This window comes from Nicotiana tabacum, chromosome 6 (assembly GCF_000715075.1).
Source record: "Nicotiana tabacum cultivar K326 chromosome 6, ASM71507v2, whole genome shotgun sequence".
Taxonomy (NCBI): domain Eukaryota; kingdom Viridiplantae; phylum Streptophyta; class Magnoliopsida; order Solanales; family Solanaceae; genus Nicotiana; species Nicotiana tabacum.
Window position 1 is genome coordinate 27107615 of NC_134085.1, and position 13970 is coordinate 27121584.

A 13970-nucleotide genomic window follows, 5' to 3' on the forward strand; every position below is an offset into this window, starting at 1 on the left:
CAACCTCTGGTTCCCGTGCACCAACAACATGGCCGAGTACGAAGCCTGTATCTTAGGGCTCAAGCTGGCCATTGACATGAACATTCAGGAATCGCTAGTGATCAGAGATTTAGACCTGCTTATACATTAGGTCCGAGAAGAGTGGGAAACCAAGAACTCCAAGATACTCCTTTATCTGCATCATGTACAGGAGTTGAGGAAGAGGTTCACAAAGACAAAGTTCCAGCATGTTCCCAGAGTTCAAAATGAGTTTGCTGACACATTGTCTACCCTATCGTCCATGATACAACACCCATACAAGAACTTCATTGATCCTATTTCGGTAAAGATCTATGATCAGCCACCTTACTGTGCTCATGTAGAAGAAGAAGCAGATGGGAAACCTTGGTTTCATGATATCAAGAAATATTTGACGAAGGAAGAATATCCTGAACTCGCAAATCCTACTCAGAAGCGCACTCTTCGGAGATTATCTAGTTGCAATTGATTATTTCACCAAATAGGTTGAAGCAGCATCGTACAAAGTAGTGACTAAGAAAGTGGTAGCAGAATTTGCCCGCGACCGTATTGTTTGTCGGTTCGGAATTCCGGAATCAATCATCACTGATAATGGTTCCAATCTCAACAGTGACCTGATGCAAGCCATGTGTGAAACCTTCAAGATCAAACACAAGAATTATACAACTTACAGACCTCAGATGAACGGAGCTGTAGAACCCGCCAATAATAATATCAAGAAGATACTAAGGAAAATGATAGAGAATCATAAGCAGTGGCACGAGAAGCTATCACTTGCTTTATTTGGATATCACGCCACAGTCCGCACATCAATCGGGGCAACCCCCTACATGCTAGTTTATGGTACAGAGGCCTTCATTCCTACTGAGGTAGAAATTTCCTCCCTAAGGATCATACAGGAAGCTAGGCTTGACAATGCAGAGTGGGTGAAGAGTCGTTACGAGCAGCTGGCTCTTATCGATGGAAAGATAACGAATGCAGTTTGCCATGGTCAACTTTATTAGAACAGAATGTCCAGAGCCTTCAACAAAAGAGTCATGCCGAGACAGTTTACACCGGGGCAGCTGGTGTTCAAGAAGATTTTCACGCATAAAGATGAAGCCAAAGGGAAGTTCTCTCCCAACAGGCAGGGTCCATACATCGTTCACCAGGTTCTAACCGGAGGAGCCCTCATACTTGCAGAAATGGACGGTGAAGTTTGGCCGAAGCCGATCAATTCAGATGCAGTGAAGCGATACTATGTGTAACTCTTACGATTTCCTGTATGATGTAATTTGAACTATGCTTGACCTGATTCACATTTGAGAGGGGATACGTAGGCAGCCCTATGGGGTCGACCACAATTCAAAAAAAAATTCATTTCCCCCCGCAATTGGAAACTGGGGAAGAATTTTGAGGAGGACCCTCAAAATTCCGAAGTGATTTCAGCCATTCGCCCCAAGCAGTCGTCGGAAGCAGTAGCCCAATAAACTGGGGCAGAATTTTGAGGAGGACCCTCAAAATTCCGTAGCAAGAAAAGTTGCAATGTCTTGAACCACGTCGCAACCGTCAGTTCATCTAAAGAAAACTATTCTTAATTATGTATTTATGTTACATTTTCTCTACTAAAATCATGCATGTTTATTTCTGAAATCGCTGTGTTTAGCAATGCTACCCCAATAATACGGGCAGTATCACCAGAGCAAAATCGAGCAGGTCAAGCAAACCCAGCGGGGGACGCGAACTAACCTTTCCCCTTTACAAAACTCGTGATTTTTCTTTGGATGCAGGTACTTGAGTTGCGAAATCATCAAATATGACATACACTCATGAGACTCACACTATTCAGAAATACAACTCTTAGAACTTTTTCATTTATTCGCAGTTGCTATCCGCACACGATATCCCCAGCAACCACAATATCACGATCAGCTCTCAGCTATAAAAGCTATCAGCTAAGAGATTTTACTACCACTTGGCTTTTACTTTTCCGCATTGCATAAGGATACCTTTCTGCCTTGCGAGACTAAGCTCTATCTCCATCTGCATTTTTCTGCATTGCAAAAGGCTACGTTTATACCTTCCGAGGTTAAGCTCTACCTCCATCCTGCATTTCTCTGCATTGCATAAGGCTACCTCTCTGCCTTCCGACACTAAACTCTGTCTCCATCTGCATTTTTCTACACTACATAAGGCTACCTTTCTGCCTTCTGAAGTTAAGCTCTACCTCCATCCTGCATTTCTATGCATTGCATAAGGCTACCATTCTACATTTCGAGACTATGCTCTGTCTCCATCCTGCATTTTCCTACATTGCATAAGGCTACCTTTCTGCCTTTCGAAACTAAGCTTTGTCTCTATCCTGCATTTTCTGCATTGCATAAGGCTGTCATTCTGCCTTCCGAGGTTAAGCTCTACCTCCATCTGCATGACTGAAATATCACCACCTTTATTTAAATTCTGCATTGGCTGATATATCGCTACCTTTATTCACATTTCATGCATGGCTGAAATATCGCCGCCATTATTTATTTTTTGCATCGGCTGAATTATCGTCGCTTTATTTGCTTGCATGGTTGAAATATTGCCGCCCTTATTTATGTTTTGCATCGGCTGAAAGATCGCCACTTATTGCATTGCATGGGCTAAAAGATCGCCAAATACTGCATCTCATGGGCTAAAAGACCGCCAAATTATCCAAAGGCGTCATTGTTCGGAGGCACCATTTTCATAGCCCGAGAACGCCATGCCATGGCCTGAGGATCTCCTTTAATCTTTTGCATATCATTATTCAAAGGCATCATAGTTCAGAGGCATCATTCTCATAGCCTAAGAACATCATTTCATGGCCTGCGAATCCTTTATTATACGCTTTATGGCCCAGGACATCATGGTCTAAGGACGTCATCCTAACTGCCTAGAGAGAACATTCATGGTCCGATGAGAACTTGCATCATGTTTAAATTTACGCACAATATATGCTTGTATTACTTATTTGCAGGTAAACCGACGAGCAACGACTATCTCAGCAGGAGCGATCCTGCTCCAGTTCCCGCAGCCTATCAGACTCTGACCATCCTTTCTCAACCTGAACATCACGTCCGCTTTTTTGAAAAATCTCCATCGGCATACTCCGTCGATGGATCCTGAACTACATATGGCCTTATTCCTGTAATACCAGGGATATGTAGGAAGCTCAAAAGCCAGAGCTCGGTAAAAAATCTTCAAAATCATTTCATTCGGTCAAAATTGGCCATCATATCTTTACTCGACAACTCTTTCATCCTTCGCGGGTAAAGAGGGGCAGCTGTTGATACCCAATTTTCCCTATGTATTTATTATAATTTTAAAATAGCATGTACATGCATATATAAAAATGCCCAAAAATTTTGGTATTTTTTTCATAATCTTTGAGATTTTTAAAATCAATTTATTGTCTATTTTAGCAGTACAAAATCCAATAATTATTTCCAAGATCATTATTTTGATGAATAACTTATTTTATTATCATAATTACACCAAAATATAATTAATGTGATTTTTTTATATTTTCTACAAATCTATTTGGTATTTTTAAGCTAAATTGCATGTAATTGCAATTATAGCCTATTTCACGATTAGTAGCATTTTATAATTATAAAATTATTTCCAGTATTTTTAAATTAATATTTATATAGTATTTGTTGGCTCATTATTTTTAATTTACTTTTAAAATTATTATTACTATTTTTATAAAATAAAAAGGGAAAATTGACAATTTAACATTTAGCCTATTTCTATTTCAATTACATCCTCATTTCCTTTCAATTTTAACGTTAAATTGACCCCAATTCCTCCCCAAATTAAACCAGCCCAATTCCTAAATTACCCGACCCCTGACCGGATTTAAAAACCCACCCGACCCCCCTTTGATCCAGGTCGTTGATCATTTTGATCAACGACCATAAACTCCCCTTTCTTTTTTTAATTCCCAAACCCCCCTTAACCTAATTCATTTCACCTGAGATGCCGCCTTTGAATCCTATTCATCTATCAAACTCTCTAGAGCCTCTTCGAAAGCCTAATCATGTCACGCCCTAAAAACCGAGGGGCGCGACCGATGCCCGACCAGGTAGCCCCAGCCAGGCGGACCTGGGTGCCTTTCCTATCCCACGCGTACCCCGTATTTCCATTGTCCATTAATCAAATAAAATAGTCATTTATAATTAAAACACCCTTTTTACAAAACATACATAGCCACTTAATGAGGTTTACAACTTACAACGCCCAATATACAAAATACATATTTACATAAGTTCGCAACCCACATTCACTATCTACGGAGCCTCTAAGGATACAAAAGGATGATACAATACTTGCTGGTAACAAGGCTCCATCTATACCTTACACCAAAAACCAAAACAAGACTCCGAAATAAAAAGCGGCATGAGCCACGCAAGGCCCCGGGAAGAAAAGGGCTCACCAATGCTTCTGGCGGAAAGTGAAGGAGAGCTACGGTCGGTGGACTGGAGTACCTGCTATGGATCCACCTACAATCATAACACGAATGTAGCGCCCCCGGCAAAAGGGACGTCAATACATTTGAATTGTACTGGTATGTATGAACAAACTTGCCCTAAGTAAACTCAAACCATACACAAGTAACAAGTAGTAATGGAATCAACAATCAAATACACATGAAAGAAAACAATCAAGCCAAACAAGTTACAATCTCTATATTTCTCCTTCAACATTTTCACATCAATGACTTCACAACTTTTCTCATATTTTCATTTCAATAGTGATTTCGTTCACTTTCCACCCTTATTACCTCGACCACCCTTATTAACCAACCCACACTTTATCAATTTACGTTGCGGCGGGCAACCCGATCCCACCTGACAATTTATCTAATTATGTTGCGGCACACAACCCGATCCCACCTGACAATCCTATTTCACACAATAACAGTAGTCCACAGTTCAATCACATGGCTTCAGGCCATCCAAAATATCATTTCACAACATCAACAATTCACAAAAAATTTCATAAATATCAATACCAATTCCATCATATACAACAACCGTATACAATTCAAATCACAACGATAACTGCCCACAACGAGTCATAGATGATATTACCACTATTGTTTCAATTGCATCAATTACGATTTCTTTTCCATCATCTGTTACACAGCTCTTACCATATAACACATTCACAATCACACATTTGGTTTATTGCCACTTACGTACACCATTATATCGAGAGACTTAACCACGAACAATCAAATCATACCAATCACAAGAATTCCACAAATAATCCACATAGATATCACATACCAAATATTCGTACACCAAACAAGGTGACAAACTTAGAATTGAAGTTCACAAACTCAACCCAAAACGTTCCTAGGTCATCAGTCCCTCTTTTACAAATCTTTACTTCTACCCACTTCCTCTTACTAGATTTTGGTAAGGACATGCGGTTGTATTTCAACCTCTATTTTCAAGAATCAATGCATGAGAATCCCCCTTTTTGTTTAAATCTAAAAATAGATGAAAAGGGGTTGGGGATTTTACCTGAAAGAACGGAGATGAAGACAATTACTTGAAGTTTCCTGGCCTGGGTGACTTTGAAAAATCAAATTGATGAAGACAAGACTTTCTCTCTCAAGAATTCTCTCTTCCCTCTCTCTAGTTTTGTTCAAAAAATGTGATAAAATGAGGGGTTGGGGTGTTTTAGTGAACATGGGGTCGGGTTTAAAAATTTAAACAATAGGAGCCCGAGTTAAGTATGTGATCGCATAGTGGAAATGCGGTCCACAGAATTGACCACAAAAGTGCTCCCAAAATCTGAACACACTGCCTAGGTATACGGCAGAAATGCGTTCCGCATACCCGTTATGTGGTCGCATAATGCACCGCAGAACTGTCCCTCACAAAATACCAATGGAAATATGTGACAACTATGCGGTCCACATACCGGTTATGCGATCGTATATTGGACAACATTTTTAACCTCAATTCGACCAACACACTGACTCACTTTACGGCGATTATGCGGTCCGCATATCTGATATGCGACCGCATTCTCGACCGCAGAATCGCATCTTCTGGAAAACAGTATTTCTTGACTTTTTATAGCATAGAACAGTACAAAAAGGTCTGAACCGCGGCGAGCTTGCTCGATGCAAAGAATTTTACACATTCCTAACACATGTTCTGGACTTGGCACTATGAGTTACCAGGTTCTGAGTAAACGTTTTCACGGGGCCGTACAAATCGTTTCCCCCCTTATCTCACCATGTTTCCACCGGAATCCATGGCGTCTCCGGCCATGGACGGTCTGTACTCATCCTTTCTCACCATCAGACCTAAACTATTCAAGGCTTGAAGCCCGACTTCAATGGCCTTCTTCAAATCCTTCTCATATCTGTAGATCTATGGCTTCTCCGGCCACTATTCCGTCATGTTCAAGCAATATGAGTCTTTTCGACTCAGGATCTGACTTTCCTCAAGACCTTTCTCATTGCTATGGTTTTCTCTGCAACTCCAAGCCGTCTAAGGTTCTGTACTCGCCTAATTATTTTTCAGATCTGTGATATGTCTGGGCTTTACTTGACATTTTTAAAGGTTTTCCCCAAATTTCCTTTTTAAAATCGTTCAATTTTGATTTTAGGGTTTCTGAGAAAGTTTCTTCAAATATCTTTCTGATTCTTTCCATTCTTTCTTCATGTGTGTTTATTTGTGTTAGGATCGTATGTTTTCTTTTCTACTACGTATGAGTTTGCTCCATTATTTCTTTTCTATTATGCAAGACTCTTCTATTTTTGCTGTCACTCTTATGCTCTCATGTAAATCCGTGTTGTTAATCATTATTCTTTGCTATATGTGTTTATGGTTGAGTTCTTTGATTTTGTTCACTTTACTGAGTTCTATTTGTGTTCCTGCTAAGCATATTTCATCTACTTTTGTTTAAAGCTCGTATCAGCTGCTTTCTTCTGAACTTGTTTAAATTCCAAGTTTTCTCGAGCATGTTCTCATGAGTTACCAGGTTCCGAGTACAAGTTTTCACGGGGCCTTACAAGCTCCCCCACTTAAAATCATTCGTCCTTGAATGAGGATTTTGGAAATCGGTTGGTTTGAAAACATGATATGCAAACTCCCAATTTTTTTTTAAAAAAAAATTTTGCCAGAGTTTCCTTTGTAATTAGACTTATCTACCTGTCAGAGAGCCCCCAAAACATTATTTCCAAGCACCATTACGCTATCCCTATCATCCCTACAACTGGTATACAATTTATTACCTCAACACTTGCACATAATTTTGTCACTTCAATGAGTTCCATACAGTTCAACCACTTCAATACACTATACGTACTCCAATTAATCATTACCAATCTGCACTGCCTTTAATCATTCACTTATCACATGAGTTCTTGCAAAACTTTCATTTACCAAAAAGGGGCTTGCGCATGAACCAAATAATCACAACACATACAATTCATGCACAACTTGAGGAGTTACAATAGTAAAGCATTAAGGGAAATATATGGGGTGCCTTTGCACCAGATTGAACACAACATCAGTTTACTTAGAGTCAAGAGTTTGCACGATCACTACTAGACTTGTTCAAACAGATGGGGATATTTTTATTTCATTTCACGTTCCACTTACCATGTGGCTTACTCGATTTGCTGACTTTGCGATAGTACTTTAACTGAAGCAACTTCCTTGTTTCTCAATTTGCGGACTTGCTTATCAAGAATAGCGACCGAAATTTCTTCATATGATAACTCTTCATTGACCTCGATAGCCTCGATTGGCACGATGGTGGATGAGTCTCCAACCACTTTCTTTAACATAGACACATGGAACACCAGGTGCACGAATGACATTTCAGGGGGCAATTCCAGTCTATAAGCCACCTGTCCTATCCTTTGAGTGACCCGATACGGCCTGACATATCTAGGACTCAACTTCCCTTTCTTCCCGAATCGCATGACTCCCTTCATAGGAGATACCCTCAATAACACCCAATCATCTACTTGGAATTCCAATTTTCTTCGACGAATGTTCGCATAAGATTTCTGGCGACTCTGAGCAGCTTTCATCCTTCCCTGAATGATCTTAACTTTTTCCATAGCCTGGTGCATGAGATCTAGCCCTACTAATTCTGCTTCACCCACTTCGAACCATCCAATCGGAGACCTACATCTCCTCCTGTACAATGCCTCAAAGGGGGCCATCTGAATGCTAGAATGAAAGCTGTTATTATAAGCAAACTCTATAAGTGGCAAGTGATCATCTCAATTACCTTTGAAATCTAAGACGTAAGACCGCAACATATCTTCAAGCGTATGAATAGTCCGCTTCGCTTGATCATCAGTCTGCGGATGGAAAGCTGTGCTGAGATTCACCTGAGTACCAAAGCCTTGCTGAAATTTCTTCCAAAAATTAGCGGTGAACTAGGCCCCTCGATCTGAGATAATAGAAAGTGGAGTGCCATGAAGCCTTACTATTTCCTTGATATACAATTGAGCATATTGTTCCGCAGTATCTGTGGACTTGACTGGCAAGAAGTGAGCTGACTTGGTGAGTCGATCTACTATTTCCCAAATTGAGTCAAACTTGCGCTGAGTGCGAGGTAACCCTACCATGAAATTCATGTTGATCATCTCCCATTTCCACATTGGTATTTCCATAAGCTGAGTTAACCCACCGGGCCGCTGGTGCTCTGCTTTTACTTGCTGACAATTCGGACATTTAGATACAAAGTCTGACACAACCCTCTTCATACCGTTCCACCAATAAATTTCCTTGAGATCATGGTACATTTTCGTAGAACCTGGGTGCACAGAATACCTTGAATTATGAGCCTCTGCCATTACCCTCCCCCAAAGATTATCCACATCTGGAACACATAGCCTACCTTGACATCGTAATATACCATCCTCACCACCGAGTGAAAATGTCGAAGTCTTGTTATTCAAAACTGCCGCCTTCAGCTGTGCTAATGCTGGATCAATGAGTTGCTTTTCCTTGACTTCCGCTACAAGTGACGATTCTGCTCCATTGCGCACCATAACCTTCCCCTCATCTTAAGTGGAAATACAAACCCCATGACTGGTCAATTAATAAACCTCCCAAGCTAAAGGCCTCTGATCAGCTCCCAAATGAGCCAAACTACCCATGGACTTCCGACTGAGAGCGTCGGACACCACATTCGCCTTCCCTTGTTGGTATAAAATATCCATATCATAATCCTTGATCAATTCTAATCACCATCGCAACCCTAAATTCAACTCCTTCTACTTGAACAAATATTGGAGACTCTTGTGGTCCGGGAACACATCCACATGGACCCCATAAAGATAATGCCACCATATTTTCAAGGCAAATACAACTGCCACAAGCTCCAAATCATGCGTCGGATAATTCTTATCGTGATTCTTGAGTTGCCTTGAAGCATACCCTATAACCTTCTCATGTTGCATCAACACACACCCCAAACCGACCCTGGAGGCATCGCAATAAACCACAAATCCTTCTATGCCTTCCGGCAAGGTCAATATCGGCGCCGAGGTCAATCTCGACTTCAATTCCTGAAAACTTTTCTCACAAACATCGGACCATTGGAACTTAACTACTTTCTGCGTCAACTTAGTCAAAGGGAGGCGAGGGTAGAGAATACCTCCACAAACCTCCGATAATACCCGCTAAACCCAAGAAGCTACGGATCTCCGTCGGGGTCATGGGTCTAGGCCAATCTTTTACTGCTGCAATCTTCTGGGGATACACCTGAATCACTTCACTAGAAACAACATGGCCCAAAAAGGTAACGAACTCCAACCAAAATTCACATTTTGAAAATTTAGCATACAACTGGTGCTGATAAAGGGTCTACAGAACTGCCCTGAGATGATTGGCATGATCCTCCCGGCACCGCAAATAAACAAGGATGTCATCAATGAAAACAATCACAAAGGAGTCTAGAAACAGCTTGAAGACCTGATTCATAAGATCCATGAAAGCTACCGGGACATTGGTTAGCCCAAAAGACATGACCAAGAATTCAAAGTGACAATAGCGAGTTCTGAAAGCGGTCTTAGGAATATCATGTTCTCTGATCTTTAATTGGTGATACCCGGACCGTAGATCAATTTTGGAAAAGAACCTCGCACCTTGCAATTGGTTGAACAAATCATCTATCCGAGGAAAAGGATATTTATTCTTGATTGTGACCTTGTTAAGCTGCCGATAATCACTACACATATGGAGTGACCCATCCTTCTTTCTGATGAAAAGAACCGGGGCACCCCACGGTGACACACTTGGTTGTATGAACCCATTTTCTAATAAATCCTTCAGTTGTTCCTTTAACTCCCTTAACTCCGCTGGCGCCATTCTGTATGGTGGAATAGATATCGGTTGCGTACCTTGCAATACATCAATGCTGAAATCAATCTCCCTATCTGGCGGGATCCTTGGAAGCTCGTCCAAAAACACTTCAAGAAACTCATTCACGACTGGCACAGACTCGGGGACAAACACTTCTGAAGTGGTGTTCGCCACTCGGACCAAATAGTAGATACACCCCTTCCTAATCATCTTCGAAGCCTTAAGGTTGGAAAGAAACCTACCTTTTGGAACCACACCATTTCCCTTCAACTCAATAACCGGCTCATTAGGGAACTCAAGCCTCATGACTCTCGTTCGGCAGTCAAGCTTAGCAAAGCACGAATAAAGCCAGTCCATTCCCTTGATCACATCAAAATCCACCATTTCAAGCTCAATAAGATTGGCCGTGGTAGCACGACCACATACCATGACAACACAATTCCTATAAACTCGCGCGGCTATAATATAATCACCAACCGGAGTCGATACAGAGAACGACTCATGAAGCTGTTCAGGTTCTATCCCAAAACTTGAAGCAATGAATGGGGTGACATAAGAGAAAGAGGATCCCAGATCAATAAGAGCATAACAATCAATGGCCTGAACAGACAAGATACCTGTAGCAACATCTGGGGAAGCCTTTGCACTCTAGCGACCACTCAAGGCATAAAACTGGCCGGGTCCCCCTCTACCACGAGCTCCACCCCTAACTGCACCGTGCCCTGTTGGGGTGGGAGGATGCACGGATGATGTGGTGGCTGAAGAACCGGATGGCTGAGTAAATCCCCTACCCGTTCCCTGAACGGTCACACGATAGTCCCACTAGATATGACCTCTCACCCCGCATCTATAACACATCGGAATATCCAAATAACAAGTCTCGGAATGGAACCTCTCACACTTGGGGCATTAAGCCCTCCCCTGCTGCTGTGATCTCCCTCCTGGACGACCGGAATGATGGGGTCTCCTACTATCTGAACCTGATCTCAAGTGACTGCTCTGCTGATAACTGTGCACTGATGGCGGTGCGCTTGCTGAGGACTGGGCATATGACCGGGATGGCCCTGATGGCCCTCTCCCCGGAACTGGTCTCCCTGAGTAACCCGCTGATCGGGCCCTGCTTTTACTCTCACTTTCTGCCCGTATTTTCAACTTTCAAGCCTCTGTGGCCTGAGCAAATCCCACAATCTTCCTATAATTCATATCTGAGTGTAAGGCTGCTATAGCAGCCTCATTTACAACCAAAGGACTAATTCCCTGAACGAATCGCCGAACTCGAGCATCCATGGTCAACACTAACTGAGGAGCATACTTGGATAACCTCACAAACTCCATGTGGTACACCCAAACACTCATACTGCCCTGCTTGAGGACCTCAAACTCTCTGGCATGGGCCGCCATTGCCTCGGCAGGTAGGAAGTGGTCCATGAAGGCATCTACAAATTCATCCCATCTAGCCGTAGGTCTTTCCTCCCCACGGGAATTCTCCCACATCTCGAACCACGAATACGCTGCTCCCCTCAACATGTATGAAGCCAACTCAACCCACTCCGTCTCTGTAGCCTTTATCACTCGAAGAGCCTTATATATTTCATCAAGGAAATCTTGCGGATCGGCCTCTAGGTCTGTGCAAGTGAACTCTGGAGGGGCCAACCGCAGAAACTGGTTGACTTTGGAGATGGCGGAATCTCCCTGTCCGATGGAGGCGTAGGGGCGCCATAAGATCTCTAGGCCTGAGCGACCACTAACCTGGTCAATATATGGATTTCTCCTCTAAGGTCCCCGTCAGAAACTCCGGGGCCGAAAGCTGGACTGCATCAAGATCAGGAATATCAGCGGGAGGGATAGTAGCACCCTCTACCGCAGCTCGAACAGGAATACTTGGATCTGGAATAGATAGGCCAGGAATATTCAAGACCAGGGAGTCACTCTCACCCACGACATCAGGTACATGATTTACAACCATACTTGGGGTGGCATTGGCCCTGAGGCTGAGTCTATCTCTCTTCTTAGGTGCCATTACTGAAAATTTGGAATAGAGCACGAGTTAGATGTAAATACTTCTACTTTTCACTTCACCGCATGATATAGAGTAACAAAGAAGAAGGTAATTTCCTAAATGCCCGTGTAGCCTCCAACTTATGGATGTGGTCGACAACACACCAATAAGAAGGACTCTACTAGACACGGCTCCGAGACATCCTAGGACACTTTAAAACCTTAGGCTCTGATATCAAGTTTGTCATGCCCCAAAAACCGAGGGGCACAACCGGCGCCCTACCAGGTAGCCCCAGCCAGGCGGACCTGGGTGCCTTTCCTATCCCACGCGTACCCCGTATTTCCATTGTCCATTAATCAAAGAAAATAGTCATTTATAATTAAAACACCCTTTTTACAAAACATACATAGTCACTTAATGAGGTTTACAACTTACAACGCCCAATATACAAAATACATATTTACATAAGTTCGCAACCCACATTCACTGTCTATGGAGCCTCTAAGGATACCAAAGGCTGATACAATACTTGCCGGTTACAAGGCTCCGGCTATACCATACACCAAAAACCAAAACAAGACTCTGAAATAAAAAGCGACATGAGCCACGCAAGGCCCCGGGACGAAAAGGGCTCACCAATGCTTCTGGCAGAAAGTAAAGGGGAGCTACGGTCGGTGGACTGGATTACCTGCTATGGATCCACCTACAATCATAACATGAATGTAGAGGCCCCGGCAATAGGGATGTCAGTACATTTGAATTGTACTGGTATGTATGAACAAACTTGCCCTAATTAAACTCAAACCAAACACAAGTAACAAGTAGTAATGGAATAAACAATGAAATACACATGAAAGAAAACAATCAAGCCAAACAAGTTACAATCTCTCCATTTCTCCTTCAACATTTTCACATCAATGACTTCATAACTTTTCTCATATTTTCATTTCAATAGTGATTTAGATCACTTTCCACCCTTATTACCTCGGTCACCCTTATTACCTCAACCACCTTTATCACCCCAACCAACACTTTATCAATTTGCGTTGCGGCGTTCAACCCGATCCCACCTGACAATTTATCTATTTGTGTTGCGGCGTGCAACCTGATCTCACCTGACAATCCTATTTCACACAACAACAGTAGTTCATAGTTCAATCACATGGCTTCAGGCCATCCAGAATATCATTTCACAACATCAACAATTCACAAGAATTTTCATAAATATCAATACCAATTCCATCATATACAACAACCGTATACAATTCAAATCACAACGATAACTTCCCACAATGAGTCACAGATGATATTACCACTGTTTTTTCAGTTGCATCAATTACGATTTCTTTTCCATCATTTGTTACACAGCTCTTACCACATAACACATTCGCAATCATACGTTTGGTTTATTGCCACTTACGTAGACAATTATATCGGTAGACTTAACCACGAACAATCAAATCATACCAATCACAAGAATTCCACAAATAATCCACATAGATATCACATACCAAATATTCGTACACCAAACAAGGTGACTTTACAAAGGTCAAAGTCAACCATACATACCTGGAGTCCAATTCCCCTTTTAACTT

The 13970-nt window shown here is 42.0% G+C and overlaps 1 protein-coding gene across 1 annotated transcript; it reads right to left on the bottom strand.

The window, feature by feature from the left end:
• Nucleotides 1–7660: 7660 nt before the first annotated feature.
• Nucleotides 7661–11870, bottom strand: LOC107794075 (uncharacterized). Its single transcript, XM_075255245.1, has 6 exons — nt 11562–11870; nt 10854–10976; nt 10415–10736; nt 8867–9075; nt 8633–8725; nt 7661–8224 (listed from the first exon to the last, which is right to left on the bottom strand). Exons 1-6 carry the CDS (start codon nt 11868–11870, stop codon nt 7661–7663), a joined length of 1620 nt encoding a protein of 539 aa, XP_075111346.1.
• Between the last annotated feature and the right edge of the window lie 2100 nt (nt 11871–13970).